At 49.5% G+C, this 13,522-nt stretch overlaps 1 protein-coding gene across 1 annotated transcript in view; it reads right to left on the bottom strand.

The window, feature by feature from the left end:
* ESRRB (estrogen related receptor beta) overlaps positions 1-13,522 on the bottom strand; it is a 119,766-nt gene that overhangs the window by 37,026 nt on the left and 69,218 nt on the right. The window contains exon 3 of the mRNA XM_049898140.1: positions 5,150-5,266. Within this exon, the coding sequence (XP_049754097.1) occupies positions 5,150-5,266 (117 nt within the window). The remainder of the gene's footprint in view (positions 1-5,149; positions 5,267-13,522) is intronic.

Raw genomic sequence — 13,522 nt, 5'->3', positions numbered from 1 at the left:
TCTGAAGAAAATATGAAGAAAGGTCATCAATCAAGGAGTTGGGAGAGAGGCTATAGGAGATTCAAAACTGCCCTCTGGACCACAGACAAATATCCTCTCAAATCAAAGACCACCATCATACTTCATGGTACAACTCTAAGGGTTTCCATGAAGAGTCAGGAGCAAGTTGAAAATGGCCACCATTATTATTCCGTTTTACAGAGGAGGAAAGGAAGGCTTGAAGAGGTTTAAATCATTGGCTCAAGGAGCTGATAAGTGGTGAAGCTCGGGTTTTACAAGATCTGTATGACCAATGAACCTGTTATCCAATGCTTTGAAACACCAAAAGCTCCCATCGAATGGCAATACAGATTCAACAGACAGAATCATCTCCTACGTATTAATTCCATCAACACTTCCCCAACCAGAGGTCGACGTGGCGGAGTGGTCCAGAGGCACATGGGAAGACCTGGTGAGCTGCCAGACGTGTGCGTGTGTGTGTGTGGCAGGGAGGGGGGAATGGGGGGATAGACAGACATCAGAATTCCTGAGTGGAGTTCAAAACTCTTCTCTGAAGTGCTAGAGAGTTGGTTTGTTTCAGAACACTAATGTGTTTTGAAAAAGAAAAAGAAGTTTTAAAAGCAAGTCATCTCTCATTCTCTTTCTTCATTCACAGGGCCACAAAAGTGGTATTTCTGGCATGGGCTAGAGGCAGAATACTCTATAAATACAAAGCCATTAAATCCCATGCAGCGGGAACCTGATCAGGGCCTCCTTTTAATTTCCTGACATGAGCTGGCCACTAACCCAATTACCCAGAATCCCCGAAGGAGCCCTCCGCCTTCCCAACAAGCACAAAGAGGGAGTGAGAGAATATTGCATGGATGTCAGCCCAGCTTTCACTGAAATCAAATATCTTTTAGAAAACACTTGGGGAAAAGTAGGTAGGGGTGCGGGGGAGGGAAATGAAGCAGGCCTGGGAGGCTGGTACCTTGAGGGGGGTGAAGTGAGGTAAGGAGAAGGTGAGGTCTGCAGGGACAAGCTGATTGGGGAGAGCTGCTGGAAGCCCGAAGCCATCCTGAAGACTTGGGGCACCCCCTCCCCCACTCCCTGCCCTGTGAAATGCAGCAGATGGTGTTCCAGGTTCTTCTGGAACTCGACTTCAAGGCCAAGTCTGTCTGCATCCTAGCCAGGTTGTGAGCCTACCTCCCAGGAAGAGTTTCTCCACTGTCTTCCCAGAGGAACCTCTCTTCCTGCTTTTGGAACCCAGACAGGGGACCAGCCCAAGATGGACACCACCCTCTAAGATTCTCACCAGCAAATCCAGGAAGAAAATCAGGGCCACTGGACACCGTGTGCCTTACCCAATACACCAGGCAGGCTGCTGAGAAGTTAAGTGCAAACAAGAATATCTTTGAATCCAACAATATTTTAACACACCAGAAAGCTGACATCTTAAAGTAATTCCACAGTGGATTCACTGAAAGAAGAGGTCCCACATGGTCCCCACCTTGACCTGGTGATACTGAGTAGGTATAAACACCCCTGCTTTGCACAAGGTCAAGTGTGAACAAAGTACACAGCAGAATACTGCAAAACCAGTAGTAAGAATGCAAGGCACCGACTCCTAACCCAGCTCAGATTTTGTGCATAATTCTTTTGTAGAGAGAATAATTTTTTTAATGAAAATACAGATTGTCATACACTAGATTTGCTTAAGGCAAGACAGAACTTTAGACATCGACTACTTGAACAGCCAAGGGCAGTGCAGGGGGTGAGCAGTCCTAGAAGTGGCACAGGACGTTCTGGCCATTCTGAGTATGGAAGAAGCTTTGATGCCTGGGTGGACAGCAGCCTCAAGGGTGAGGGTGAGCCAGAGGAAGCTGCACATCTGACCTTTTCCTTAGCAGCTGCTGGGCTCCCCAAATCATGAAATAGGCCCTCTGATTGTTTTACTTAAGAAAGGAAAAATTATTAAAGATATCTAGAGCTGTAGATGAGAGGGAAACAAGGCCTGCGGATGTGTGGGTAAGAAGAAGGGGGATGAAGGAAGATAGCATTCACATCCTCTCCTTCCCTAGCCTCCCACCCCCTCCTGTAAGACCCGGGACCCCCCAACCCCCAATGCCTGAGGCCTGTAAAGAGGGGCAGTGGCCTGGAGGGAGGCTGAAGTTTTCCTTTCAGAGTTAAGTCAGCTGAAGAGGAAGGACGAGAGGGAGGCACGGAGCCCGAGATGGTCCCGGGGGCCTGGGCCCCCCAAGACGAGGAGGGGAGGGGACACCCAAACAAAAGCAGGAGCCACAGCAGCTGCCGAGAACCCCTGCCTGGCAGGGACCCAGGCTCCTGAATGAGGCTCGCACTTCCTAAGGGGCCGGTCCCTGTGGAGCTTCAGATCCCAGGATCTTCCTCAGGCTCCGAGGGGGACAGAAACTAAATGGAGGAGCTAGGCTTTGTCCTCACTCAAGCCTTTGTGTCATCTTTCCCCTTTGGATTTAGGACTGCCAGCACTCGTGGTGTGTGTGGCGGGGGTGTCTTCTGGTGACCATCCCTTCCTCCTCCAGGCTGAGCTCCGCAGAGTGCCTCCTCAGGCTGGGCCACAGAGGAACAGTGCGTTCACCTCAGCGTCTGCCCAGCTCTTAGAACAGCTTCACCACCCCCGGGCTTCCACCCCGAGTTAAAGGGCTTCCTGTGCTCCCAAGTGGGCTGACCACAGGCTACTTACAGCGGAGGATGGTTGGGGGCATCCAGGGTCAACACGGGGGCTCATTCTGCCCATCCTCCCCACACGAGGCAGCCCCGCTCTCAGGCCCGAGTGCCCCCAGCAGCCCCACACCATCATCCTGGGACACAGCGTGGATCTCACTGCTCCCAGAGAGGGCCCGGCCGGATCCCTGAGCTGCTGTTAGCCATCAATCATATGCTTGGCAAGCTGCTTCCCTGCCTCAGTGCATCCCCTGGTCATGGCCCCCTTTCTGTGGGGCACCAGAGAGCACCCTTGCTCTCTTCCCAGCACTGTGTAGTCCCTCTCTATTCAGTGTTGCAAGAAGGCTCAGGGGGTTTGGGCAGTGCTCCGCTCTTCACCCTGCCCTGCTTTCTCCTCACTGCTCCTTCTCCCTCCCCTGCTCCTGAGCTCAGTCCTTCTGCAGGGGGAGGGCCTGGGGTCAGAAGCCTGGCACATCCCTGACACCGGCTGAGGGGGCACGGGCACAACATGGAAAGCTCCAGGCTCTGTGCCCAGCTCCGCCCAAACCAACGTGTGACTGACGGTGGGAGCGCCGCCTCGCCCCAACCCTCCAGGACTCAATTTTGTCATCCTTCACATTCTTTTTTTTTTTTTTTTTTTACATTCAGGGTATACTGATGGCCAGTGAAGATTCCTTCTGCTCTAAGTCCCACTGAGTCAATTCCGGCTCCTAGTGACCCTACAGGACAGAGCAGAACTGCCCCACAAGGTTTCCAAGGCTGTAATCTTTATAGGAGCAGACTGCCACACCTTTCTCCCCAGGAGCAGGTGATGGGTTTGAATTACTGACCTTTTGGTTAACAACCGAGCACTTAACCACTGTGCCCCCAGGGCTTCTTTTCTCCCCCAGCTCCGTCTATTCATCCACACACACCTCTTTTCCTGCCTCTCCCATTTCTGGAAGAATCCCAGGGCCCAGAAGCATAAAAGCTAATCTGTAGGAATTTCCACTGGCTCTTCATAAAAGCTGGTGGAGGAGGAACACGCGCACACACACACACACACACACACTCTCCCCATCTCAAAGCGGTCCTGAAAGGGATTCAGAACACTGCGCAGGTGAATACGGATGGTGAGGAAGGCACCCCAGAGCAGTGCTGCCCAACAAAAGCGTGAGCCACATACTTCGTTTTAAATTTTCTGGTAGCCTCATTAAAAAAAGGTAAGAAAGAAGCATGTGACATTCATTTCACAAAATATTTTTATTTACCCCAATATATCCAGAATATTATCAATTCAACAAGTCGTATATTTTTTAAAATTATTACTGCAATATTTTACACTTCCTTTATTGTTCTGGAAACTATGGTAGCATAGTGGTTAACCAAAAAGTTGGTGGTTCGAATCCACCAGGTGCTCCTTGGAAACCCTATGGGGCAGCTCTACTCTGTCCTACAGGGTCGCTATGAACCGGAATCAACTTGACCGCAATGGGTTTGGTCTTTTTTTTTTTTTAAATCGTTCTATTGTTTTTGTTGAGTGCTGTGGAGCCAATTTCAATGCATAGGGACCCCATGTGACAGCGTAGAACTGTTCCACAGGGTTTTCTAGGCTGTAATCTTTCCGGCAGCTGATCAACAGGCTTCTCCCACTGAAGCAGTGGGTAAGTTTCAACAGCCTACCTTTCGGTTAGCAGCCGAGCGCTTAACCGTTGCCCTATCAGGGCTCCTACGTCTTCAAAAGCCAGCGTGTGTTTTACACCCACAGCACATCTCAATCTGGATTTGCCACATTTCAAGTGCCCAACAGCCGCATTGCGACTACCATGTTGGACAGCACAGCTCATGGGGATAAAGAGAGGCGAAAAGGAGAGAAAGGAAAGGGAAAGGGGAAGATAGGGAGACCAGGAAACAGAGGAAGGGGGAAAGTATTCACAAGGTGACAGGGATGTCCACTGCGGGGACACAAAGGCCACTCTTTGCAGGTAAAGAGTCAGTTATTGACCTTTCTGGGCCTTAACGTCTTTTCACTCTAAACCCTATGGAGCACTGGGAGGTAAAACAGCAAGATGGAGAGGGGACTTTCCCCAGGAGAGCCTTCCCCAGCACATCAAGACAACTTTCTTGGTCCCAAGTGGGGTTAGGAGTCCCCAGGCCACTTCCCAAAAGATCCTTAATGGAGAACTTTCAACATCTGGCTGCCTAAGGCTACGCCTACCATAGAGGAGAAAAGAGAGCTATATGCAGCTGCAGGCTCAAAACCGGATTGCAGGGTAAGTGGAACAGAAAGGTGCTCACCCAGGAGGCTGCATCCTAACCTGAGACCTGTGGGTGGTTTCTAGGGTCTGCGGCCCACGGTGCTGGGTGTGCACGCACTGTCCCGGAAGCAGGTCCACACCCTGCCTGGCGTGTGAAAATCCCAAAAGAGAAGAGCCTGGCCCAGTCTCTGGGCCCACTTGAAGCCTCGGTGGGCCTGTGGGCCTCTTACCTTCCTTCAGCATCCCCACTTTGAGGCATTTCATGAAGCGACAGGCCTGGCAGGACTTGCGCCTCCGTTTCGTGATCTCACATTCGTTGGTGGCTGGGCAGCTGTACTCGATGTTTCCTACAACCAGACACAGAGAGGGTTGCCAGGTACTGTCCCAGGGCCCCTGCTGGCCAACTGGCTAGTCCAAAGCTGAATGGGGATTAACCAGTGGACCTACAACTCCCACCCCCAACCCAACCCTGGGTTCCCCTAAGGCAGTGGTTCTCAAAGCAGGTGCTCTGAGGTGCTCTCTCTTACACGCACACACGATCCCTAAGGGTCAAAAACAAATGTTTCAAACTCTCTTCTGTAGGTTTGGTTGAAGCAGGCAGCCACTCGGGAAAACACTGTTCTGAGAACTGTCACCCTGGGCTGGGACATCAAAACCCAGAGCTGGCATTTTATCCCTGGAACAGAACACCCCCTGTGCTGACCAGAACACCAGTGCAGACTCTCTAAACTAGTACATCTTCCCCCTCCCCGTCTGTACCCAGCTGGGACCCCCAAGGGACCTGGGAGAAGTACACCCCTAGGATATTGCCCCTACTCTTCTCTCAGAATCCATGAATGGTTTAAAGGGTTAACATGCTTGGCTGCTAACCAAAAAGTTGTCCACCCAGGGGTGCCTTGGAAGAAAGGCGTGGCAATCTACTTCCAGAAAGGCAGCCACTGAAAATCCTATGAAGCAAAGTTCTACTCTGACACACATGGGTCGCCATGAGTCCGAGCTAACTTGATGGCAACTTGTTTTTTTTTTTTTAAACCATTTCTTCTGTCACTCTGGCCTGTGTGGTTTTTCAGGAAATCATTCCAATAGTCACATAAGCGAGGTAAAATTTAAAAGATAAACAAGCAGAAGAGAGGAAAACACATACGAACTAATTCATCCAAATCCTTATCTTGGCTTAGAAGGCTCTGTAGGATTTGCCCCGGCTCCTTCTCTCTCTCCAGCTTCAGCAAGCCTCTTTTCCTCCATTCCCCCGTCACTCTGCATAGCCATCAGTTCCTGGAGCTCTCTCAGGCTTCCAGGCTTTTGCTGCCTTGGGCGAGCCTCCTGTGCTCCCTCCACCTCCCTGCCTGGCCAGTCCTAAATCCCCAAGGCCCACTTAGGTGAGTCGACCACCCACCACTTGCCCATCACCCTGTACCTGTCTTCACCTAACTGGCTGCTCTGTGTTCCAAGTGGTTGGCACACAGTAGGTGCTCAATACATTGAGGAGGGTAACTCTGTGGCAAGCTCATGGGTATCTGTCAACTGTCTTTGATCCCAGGCTGTCCTAGAAGGAAATCCCAGTGCACATCTCCTCATCAGCTGTTCATGAACCCCTGCAGGGAAGCAGGAAGCCCTGGCCTGGGCTCAGGGATGGGTCTGCCAAGATTAAACAGCTCTTGGGGGAACTTGTGGGCTCAGAGGAAGGACTGAAACCTGGTCTCAGGCAATAGGTGCACTGCAAACAGGTAAGCACTCTACAGCTAGCTGCAAGGTTGGCGATGTGAACCCACACAGAGGCACCTTGGAAGACAGGTCTGGTGATCTGCTTCCAAAAGACAACAGCCTTGAAAACCCTATGGAGCAGTTCTACAGTGACAGTTGTGGGGTTGCCATAAGTCAAAACTGACTTAATGGCAGCTGGTTTACTGGTCAATATATACAGGTTTATAGGAGGCCCTGAGTGGCACAAACGATTAAGCACTTGACTACTAGTTGAAAGGTTCGAACAGTTCAAAACCACTCAGAGATGCCTGGACAGACAGGGCTGGCAATCTGCTTCTGAAGGGTCAAAGCCTTGAAAATCCTACGGAGCAGTTCTACTCTGCACACTTGGCGTCACCATGAGTCGGAATCAACTTGACAGCAACTAGCAACAACAGGTGCTCAATACATTAAGAATCAAGACTGAGAGCTTATCATAAAACAGCTACAGTTCTTACAGGTGAGAAAGGTGAGGCAGTGGCTAGGATGCAGCAGAGCAGGGACTGGCACCCTGGCAGTCCAGCCCAAGTCTCTGCTCTGAGCCGCTGGGGAGGGAGCTATAGGGCCCTTCCTGGCCCCACGCAGCCTTGAATGCCAACTGCACAACGTGAACTTCTCATGTGTCCTCGTCCGAGCTGCTCAGCCTGCCCGTCATCCCCTGGAAGGAGGATGGAGCCACAGCTCTGCAGGGCTGTTGCTCAGAGCAGGGGTCAATCGGTGTCTGTGGATTTGGCATCAGAACAAGGGCATCGAGTGCTAACAGCAAGAGCCCCAAAAATGTTCTTGACCCTTTGGGATTGTACCCGTGTGTGTGCGCGTGTGCGTAAGAGAGACTGAGTTCTATTTTTATTTATTTATTTTTGTTCCTTTCAATTTGTTTTATGGTCCCAGAGGCTGGCTGCCAGCAAGGCCAGACTGCTGGCCTTGCCGTGTAATTTCTGTAAGTGCCTCCTCGATAAAGTGATGAGATTAATTCATCAGAATTCCTATGGTCTCTTGAGGGCAGCCTAGGAGAGCTCAGGAGCAGGGAGGGGGCATATGTGATGCAAACACACATACACACACACACCTGCACAGTAATATACACACCAACTGAGGTGTGGCAAGTTTAGGAGTGGGCTCTCACAAGACATGGATAGCTAAAGGCTGTCGTAAAATTCAGGGTTCTAACCTGCAAGTGTGTACCATATAGACTTTGGGCAAGTCATCTAATCTCTCTGAGCCTCAGTTTCCTCATCTGTAAAATGGGTACAGTACATGCCCATCTCAGAGAGCTGTGTGGATTCAGTAACAGAAAACACATGAAAGGCTTAGTAACATCAAGGTTACTATGCCATGGCTGCCTGGGAACAGCCAGCCAGAAGACACGAGGACAAATCCATTCTAGGTGTCAGACCCGAGGTGGACAACACATTTTGACATTACAAACACGAAGATGTTTCCCGCAGTCAGACCTCAAAGCTGGTGGTTGTGTCTGCGAGAAGGCAGAAAGGCCCAGAACCCACCCTGGATTTCAGTGTGAGTGCAAGGTGAAGGGGAAATCTACATAGAGAGAGGAGAGGATCCAAGAGGGTGACTATAGCGAGCTGCCTGCCCTCCACCAACTCTCTTTGATCCCGGGCTGTCCCAGGAGAAGGAAATCCCAGGGCATCCTCATCAGCTGTCCACAAACAGCTGCAGGGGAGCAGGCAGCCCTGGCCTGGGGCTCAGGGAAGAGGGTTGCCGAGCTTAGACAAAAACAGCTCTTGGGGAACCTGTGGGCTCAGAGGGAGGACTGGAATCTGGTCTCAGACAATAAGGGCTGCTTGCTGGTTAACATCTGAGCCTGCAGAGTCACCATTTGAAGCTGCTGGTGTTAAAGGGCTGGGCTGGCAATCAGCCAGTTAAGCTTTCTTCTTCATCTCACTCCTAAAGACACAGAATGTCCCTTTCCTCTCAGTGGCCCCCGCTGTCCTCAGCTTTCTGTCCTTCCCTCCTCCTTAGCTGCTGGCTGGATGATCTCATCGGTGCCACTGGCCTTGGCAATCATGTATTTGGCCAAGGTCTGCAGCAAGACCCACCTACTGCCTGTGCTTCACGCCCTGAGATCCACCTGGCTGCTAGATATCTCCACCGGGTTTCCCTTGGGTTCCTTACACTTTCTTGAACTGGACTCATCCTCACCCAACCTGCTTCTCTCACTGCATGCCTTACTCAGGGAAGGGACCACTAGCCACCTCACTGTCTAAGTCAGTGGTCTCTTCCTTCTCCTCTACTCTTAAGATCCTTTTCATTCTACTTTGTGGACATTTCCTTCCTCCTTCCCCTCCTGCCATGCTCCTAGTTCCAGTACTTCTCATGTCGTGCCTCAACTGTAATACCTTAGCCTCCTCTAGTCTCCTCTTCCTTTTGAATCCACCCCCCTCACACACACACACTTCCCCTGTTGTTGTCATTGTCAGCTGCCATTAAGTCAGCCCCCAACTCACAGCAATCCCATGCATGACAAGGTCGGACCACTGTGATCCACAGGGTTTTCACTGGCTGGTTTTTGGAAATAGATCTCCAGGCCTTTCCTCCTAGTCTGTCTTAGTCTGGAAGCTTCGCTGAAACCTGTTCAGAATCATAGCAACAGGCAAGCCTCCACTGACAGATAGGTGGTGGCTGCACTTGAGGTGCACTGACTGGGAATCGAACCCAGGTCTCCCGCATGGAAGGTGAGAATGCCCTCATACTGCTCCTTCAAAAAAAATTAAAAAAACAACCAAACCCATTGCTGTCGAGTCAACTCTGACTCATGGTGACCCCATGTGTTACTGAATAGAACTACACCAGAGGTTTTCAAAACAAACAAAAAAACCCAAACTATTGCCATCAAGTTGCTTCTAACTTATAGAGACCCTACAGGGCTGCCCCATAGGGTTTCCAAGGAGTGGCTGGTGGATTCGAACTGCCAGTCTTTTGTTTAGCAGCCAAGCTCTTAACCACTGCACCACCAGGGCTCCATAGGTTTTCAAAGGTTTCCATAATCTTATGCAAGTAGATCACCAGGCTTTTCTTCCGCAGCATCGCCGGGTGAATGTGAAAGGCCAACCTTTTGGTTAGTGCTGTTGTTGTTGTAAGTGCTGACGAGTTGGTTCCAACTCATAGTGACCCCATGTACAACAGAATGAAACACTACCCGGTCCTGCACCATCCTCACAATCCTTGCCATGTTTGATTGAGCCCATTGTTGCAGCCACTGTGTCAATCAGTCTTATTAGAGGTCTTCCTCTTTTTTGCTGATCCTCTACTTTACCAAGCATGATGTCCTTTTCCAGGGACTGGTCCCTCCTGATAACATGTCCAAGTAGGTGAGATGAAGTCTCGCCATCCTTGTTTCTAAGGAGCATTCCGGCTGTACTTCTTCCAAGACAGATTTGTTTGTTCTTCTGGCAGTCCACGGCATACTCAATATTCTTTGCCAACATCATAATTTAAAGGCATCAATTCTTCTTCGGTCTTCCTTATTCATTGTCCAGCTTTTGCATGCCTATGAGGCGATTAAAAATACCCTGGCTTGGGTCAGGCGCACCTTAGCCCTCAAAGTGAGAGCTTTGCTTTTTAACACTTGAAAGGGGTCTTTTGCAGCAGATTTGCCCAATGCAAATGGTTAGTAGCTCAGTGCAAACCATTGGTGCCACCCAGGAACCTCCCACACTGCCCCTAGAGGTGCCTTAATAACTTTCCTGTGCAAAACTCTGCGATGGACTTCTAGCTCATCACGGCAGACTGAACCCATATGTCTGCCTACTTGAGCTCTCCAAAGGCCCAAAGGGTGTTAACTGTCTCAGAAAAATGGAGAAAGTAGAAATGTAAGTGGCTAAAGAGGGGTATACAGATAAATAAGTCATTTGTACTTCAGAACCCTGATCAGAAAGCTTCAGACACTGAAGACTCCAAGATGGAGCAGAAGAGGGAGCACAGGTGGGCATGGAGCTGAAAGCAGGAAAATTTTGTCAAAAGTGCGTATTTAAGGAGTGGTAGCTGCCCAGATCCCCACTCCCACTTCCACATGGCCACCAGGTTCCCTCCATGACCCACACACGAGGAAGTGGATTTAATCTCTGGAGAAAATGAGCAGGTGTGGTTCTCAACTCAGGGACCCCGGGGCCCAGCTGCTGAGGCTGGTAACTAGGTGACTCAATATCTCATGGAGTCTCTGGGTGGCCTGAATAGTTAATGCTCTCAGCTGCTAAGGGAAAGGTTGAAGGTTCCAGTCAGACCTTTCTTCCAAGGTGCCTCTGGGTTGACTTGAACCCCCAATCTTTCTGTTAGCAGCCGAGGGTGTTAACCACGTGCACCGCCCAGGGATTCCCACAATTAGTTTAATGTTCCGTCATTAGGACTTTGTGTGCTGTTCTCCTTACTGAACTGTGTGCTTATCAGGGATAGAGACTGCAATGCCCTTCATTTCTGTATCTAAAACACAGTGCCTGGCACATGATTAAGCATCTGTTGGATGGATCAAAGTGAATGAATTGAAAGCAAGAACCTCCCTTCCCTAAAAAATCCTCAAATTTTGCAACAGTGACCTCCCAGTTGGACCTCTTGGTCCTCTTCCTCCTGGTCCTTCCTGAAGCAGCAGACACCGATAATCACTCCCTTAAACTGACTCCCCTGTTAGAGTTCATCTCCCTTCTCTCTGCAGGGACTCATGCAACTTCTCTGGTCTATATTTATTTCATCAGCTCTAACGTGCTTTCGGTGGCAAGATGCGCCATTATTTGATGTACCTCCAAGAGAAAAAAACACCATCAACTAAACTTTGACTCTGTTCCCTTGTCACTAGCATTTTCATTTTATTCTACTTAAAAGACTTAGATTTATTTAGACATGATCCCATAGCGCTGGACCTTACTCTTGTGCATGCATGAAATAGAAAATATAAGAAAAACAAACGGCTTCAGATATTGCTAAAACTTCTCAGTTGGAGTCTGACTCTCCTGAATTGGCATTTGATCAAAGTTAATCATTTTCATTTTTTTTCTCTGTCGTCTTCTTCTCTCCTAACAAGGAAGCTGATGATGCTGTTTTTTAAGGAAAGCGCCCCGATGTTCTGGAAGTTTTGATGGGCGTGAGGGCAATGACGACCAAGGTACAACTGCTGCCTGGTCAACAGTAACTGTGACACGCAGACTGACTGGGACACGTTAAAGCGTGGAGAATGCGCATCTTAGAACTGATGAATAAGGGTGCTGCTCAGTCTCCTTTGAAGGCTCCTCTTGTCCCCTTCCTTTCACCAGGGCCCCTCCTCCCTGCCCCTTTTCCCTTCAGAAGAACTTTCTCTAGCACTGCCTTCCCAGGTTCTCAAACTTGAGCAAGCAGTAAGCTCCCCTGGAGGGCTTGTTAAAACAGATGCTAGGCCCCCCTCGCCCAGAGAGGAAGCAGTGGGGCCCCAAATCTGCATTTCTAACAAGCTGTCAGGTGAAGCCAGAGAAGCTGGTCTGGGGACCACACTTTGAGAACCACTGCCCTAGAAGATCTCATTACCATAGACCCAAAGCATCAGATTCCACTGCTGGCCTCTAGCCCCAACTTCCAACTTAACGGAGTAAGTCCTGTAAACCGATCAGACTGAAGGTGTCCAAAACATTATCCACTATCCCAGCCCCGTCCTCCTCTCCTGGCAAATTCTTCCTTCTTTCTTTTCCCTTAATGGCTTCATCATCTTCCCAGCAGCCTCAACTAGAAATCTGTCCTCCTTCTCTCAGTCTCCGCAAGCCAATCATTATGCCCTTTTAATACTGCGTCCACTTTCAAAAGTTTCTCAAGCCTAACCTCACCTTTTTACACTTCTATCACTGTCCTGGATTCCCTGGGTGGTGCAAAGGGTTAACGAACTCAACTGCTAACTGCAAGGTTGGTGGTTCAACTCCACCCAGAGGTACCTCAGAAGAAAGGCCTGGCAATCTATTTCTAAGAAATCAGCCATTAAAAACCCTACGGAGCACAGTTCTACTTTGACATACGTGGGAGCACCGTGAGTGGGAATCTACTCAACGGCAACTAGTTGTTGCTGTTTTTAACTGGTCATCAGTGTCCTGGTTTGGATGCCCTTAACTGGACGTTCAACTAGTTCCCTGAACTGGACTGTTAAAATTTCCTCCTAACTGGTCTCCCTAACTCCTCTCACTCCAGACTTTCCTCCTCCCAGACCACCTTCTGAAACCCTGGTGGCATGATGGTTAAGTGCTATGGCTGCTAACCAAGAGGTCAGCAGTTCAAATCTACCAGGCACTCCTTGGAAACTCTATGGGGCAGTTCTACTCTGTTCTATAGGGTCACCATGAGTGGGAATTGACTCAACGGCAGTGGGTTTGCTTTTTTTTGGTAGACCACCTTAACTACCATTGCCAGACTATCTTGCTAAAGGAGCCCTGATGGCTTAAAAGGTTAAGCCCTTGACTGCTAACTGAAAGGTTGGTGGTTTGAACCCACCTAGCGGCTCTGAAGGAGAATGACCTGGCAATCTGTTATGTAAAGATTACAGCCAAGAAAACCCTATGGGGAGCTCTACTCTGTCACATGGGGTCACTATGAGTAGAAATCGACTCAAGGGCACCTACCAACAGCATCTTGCTAAAAGGAGATCTGATTAATTCGTTGCTCCGAAACCTTCAATAGCTTCCTGCTGCCAACGATAAACACTAATAATATTTATTTCAGGGTTATCATGTACCAGGCACTAAGCTAAATGCTGTATATGCGCTGTCTCCTTGAACTCTTGCAATAACACTCTGGGGCAAGAAATATTTACTAACCCGATTTTACTGATAAGGAAATTAAGGTTCAGAGAAGCCAAATAACGTGCTCGAGGTGACACAACTAAGAAATGGTAA

This window comes from Elephas maximus, chromosome 10, assembly GCF_024166365.1.
Source record: "Elephas maximus indicus isolate mEleMax1 chromosome 10, mEleMax1 primary haplotype, whole genome shotgun sequence".
Lineage (NCBI taxonomy): Eukaryota > Metazoa > Chordata > Mammalia > Proboscidea > Elephantidae > Elephas > Elephas maximus.
The sequence above is the reverse complement of the archived record's forward strand: the minus strand, read 5'-3'. Positions and strand labels throughout refer to the sequence as shown.